Source organism: Vollenhovia emeryi, unplaced genomic scaffold (genome assembly GCF_000949405.1).
Source record: "Vollenhovia emeryi isolate VEMERY1.0 unplaced genomic scaffold, V.emery_V1.0 DF940035.1, whole genome shotgun sequence".
NCBI classification, from domain to species: domain Eukaryota; kingdom Metazoa; phylum Arthropoda; class Insecta; order Hymenoptera; family Formicidae; genus Vollenhovia; species Vollenhovia emeryi.
The window spans coordinates 5,390-8,605 of NW_011966331.1; the positions used below are offsets into that span (position 1 = coordinate 5,390).

General features: G+C 28.9%; 1 protein-coding gene across 1 annotated transcript in view; it reads left to right on the plus strand.

Annotated features, from left to right (window-relative positions):
- LOC105556428 (putative uncharacterized protein DDB_G0282133) overlaps positions 1 to 2,716 on the plus strand; it is a 5,852-nt gene extending 3,136 nt beyond the window's left edge. Inside the window, exons 2-5 of the mRNA XM_012003521.1 lie at positions 290 to 373; positions 620 to 889; positions 1,674 to 1,943; positions 2,203 to 2,716. Coding sequence (XP_011858911.1) covers positions 290 to 373; positions 620 to 889; positions 1,674 to 1,943; positions 2,203 to 2,510 — 932 coding nt within the window. The 3' untranslated portion in view covers positions 2,511 to 2,716. The remainder of the gene's footprint in view (positions 1 to 289; positions 374 to 619; positions 890 to 1,673; positions 1,944 to 2,202) is intronic.
- Positions 2,717 to 3,216: the final 500 nt, after the last annotated feature.

A 3,216-nucleotide genomic window follows, 5' to 3' on the forward strand; every position in this document is an offset into this window, starting at 1 on the left:
GATTCACATTTTAATAAAATTACAAGTTGGGCTACCTATCCTGCCTTGTGACCCACATTGGCGTTGTCCATATGTTGTTTAATAATATTTTTATTCAAAACATGCTGCATAACTGCATTACTGTTATTAATGAAAAAGTGTAAGGTGGTTATATCAACTTAATATTTGGAAAAAAGTAATTATAACAGTGACTGTGTTACAAATAATGTGTTATACCTCCCAACCCTGCTAATAATATGTCATGTCACAAATATATCATGATAACGGATAAATTTTGTCCAATTTGCAGAAGATAGATGTGTTTTACAAGAGATTGCAAACAATTTAAAAGTGGAAACTCCAACAGTACAAGTATTAAATCTATCAAAATCAGGTAATAATAAATTAATAAATTAATGCTGCGTTCTACTTAACTACAAAACAGTATTTATAAAAATGAAATACAAAAATTATTAATATATCTGAAGAAAGAAGGAGAAGACGAACGCTTTGAAGTTTTTATAGCATTAAATGTACCGCAGTCTAACAAATACTGGAAATATTCAAAATTATTGCCATATTTATATTTAAAAAACATTAACAATTTTCCTATTTAATTTTTATAAATTCTGCTTTCCAGATTTATCATCATCTGTTACCACAAATACTACGTTGAACAGTAGTACATCAAATTTAAATGCTAGTATCGAAGATAATATTTGTACATCATCAAATACCAGTTCTCATAATGTTGAACAGTGCACTATATGTGTTAAATCTAATTTTAATTCGATACATTGTAATAATAAAAATGGTAACAATGAGATTAGAGATGTTACGAATTTAAATGATACTGCTGTTACTGAGAAAAATAGCGATTTATTATTTTATAATAACAACTTGATGAATGGTAAGTCTTTGATATATACAGGCAATCGCATATACAGAAAAATGATAAAAATATGGTTAATGTAATGATAGTGTGCCAGATTCTAATACTTTAAAAAATTAAAGTATCAAGTATTGTATTTTCAGCAATCTGATGTATTTTGCGTCTTTATAAGATAGTACATATGCATATAGTTCATATGATAATTACAATCCATCTTTCACAGTACAATATATCAGTGAGAATTCTTCTATTAAATTCATTTAAATATTGTCCTCTAGACACATCATTATCTATTACTACAAATGCTGTTTTGAACACTAATGTATCAAACACAAATACTAACATCGAAAGTGATACGTGCATACTAGTAAATATAATAGGATTTGCTGTGATGTTAAACAATGTACTGGTTGTGATATACCTAATTCTAATTCGACGCTGGTTGCTAATACCAATAATGACAATAGAAGTAATGATTTTCCGAATTTATATAAAGATAATACTGTTATCGAAAGAAACAGCAATTTATTATTTCATAACTTGATAAATGATAAGTTTTTGTTATACGCATGCAATGCATACACAACATAATATATAATAAAACTTTAATATACAATGTGGCAGATTTTTATACTTAAAAAACAATGTATTGAGTACTTTATTTGCAGCATTCTGATATATTTTGTGTAATTATAAGTGAGTTCATATCCATAATTTACACGATAAATAGGTAATTCATCTTTGACAGTACAATATATTTACAGGATTTATCAACTTAATTCTTTTAAATGTTGCCTTTTAGACATGCCACTATCTATTACTACGAACGTTGCTTTGAACACAAAAAATTTATCAAACACAAATACTAACATTGGAAGTGATACCTGCATATCAGCTAAAAAGAGTACCTGTGATGTTAAACAATGTACTAGTTGCGATAAATCTGATTGTAATTCAACACATAATGACAATACAAATGTTAACAAAGACAGTAGAGATTGTACGAATTTACATGAAGATACTAGTGAAAAAAATAGCGATTTATTATTCCATAAGAATAAATTGACGAATGGTAAGTGTATGATGTGTACATGAATATACAATATAATGATAAAAATATGGTTAATGTAGTGTTTTACAATGTGACAGACGTTTATATCTAAAAACTTGAAGAATCGAGTACTTTATTTGTAGCAATCTGATATATTTTGTGTAGTTATAAATGATAGCTCATATGTATATGATTTACATGATAATTACAGAATTCTTCTTTCGAGGTACTTGTGGTAAGAATTGTTCTACTTAATTTTTTAAAACATATTACTTTCTAGACATGCCGCTATCTGTTACTGCAAATGCTGCTTTGAACCCAAATGTATCAAAAATAAATACGGACTTTGAAAATGATGCCTGCATATCAGTAAATAAGAGTTTCTGTGATATCGAACAGCCTACAAGTTATGATAAATCTAATTCTAAGTCGACACATAATGATAATACAAATGATAACAATGAGACGAGAGATTGTGCGAATTTACATGAAGATACTGCTGTTATCAAGAAAAATAGCGATTTATCATTTCATAAGAGCTTAGTGAATGGTAATTCTTTGATATACACAAACGCATATACAGCATAATGATAAAAATATGGTTAATGTGACAGATTCTTATATAGTATCTTAAAAAATCTAAGTATCGAGTATTTTATATACAGCAATCTAATATATTTTGTTGTATTATAAGTGGTAATTTGTACACATATACAATTTATATGATAATTGCGCGATTTGTTTTTCACAGCATAATGTATTTGTAGTAAAAAATTTGGTAATTATTTAGATTAGCACACCCACCTCCAATAACCTTGGGCTTGACATATATTATAGAGGTCACCCTCCTGAGTAACCCTCAGAAGGATTGAGCCGGCGCTCGTTGTTTATTAAAAAGTTATTAAAAAAACAATGTCAACCAATTATATGTAATTTTCAGACACAAATATTAAAAATTTTGAAAAATGTTTTAAACAAAAGTTGTAGATCTCTTTGAAATATACATTTTATGTTCTATTCATTTTTACTGTGCGAGTAATAGTTTTCGAAAAAAATGATGAACTCTAAATCTTATATCTCTCCTCCCATCTCCATCTGTCGTACGTCATGGAAGTACATGCATAGAGACAGTATGTTCCGCCCCCCCTACGGGGGGACTCCACTTCGTTAATAATAACCCTACCCACCCTATGTCAGAGGTGTGGAGTGGATCTCGCTTCACGTGGAAAGTCGAAAACCCATGTTGTGTCGCTACATTTCGTCGGTATGACAGATTTCCTAACTCTAAAAGTTG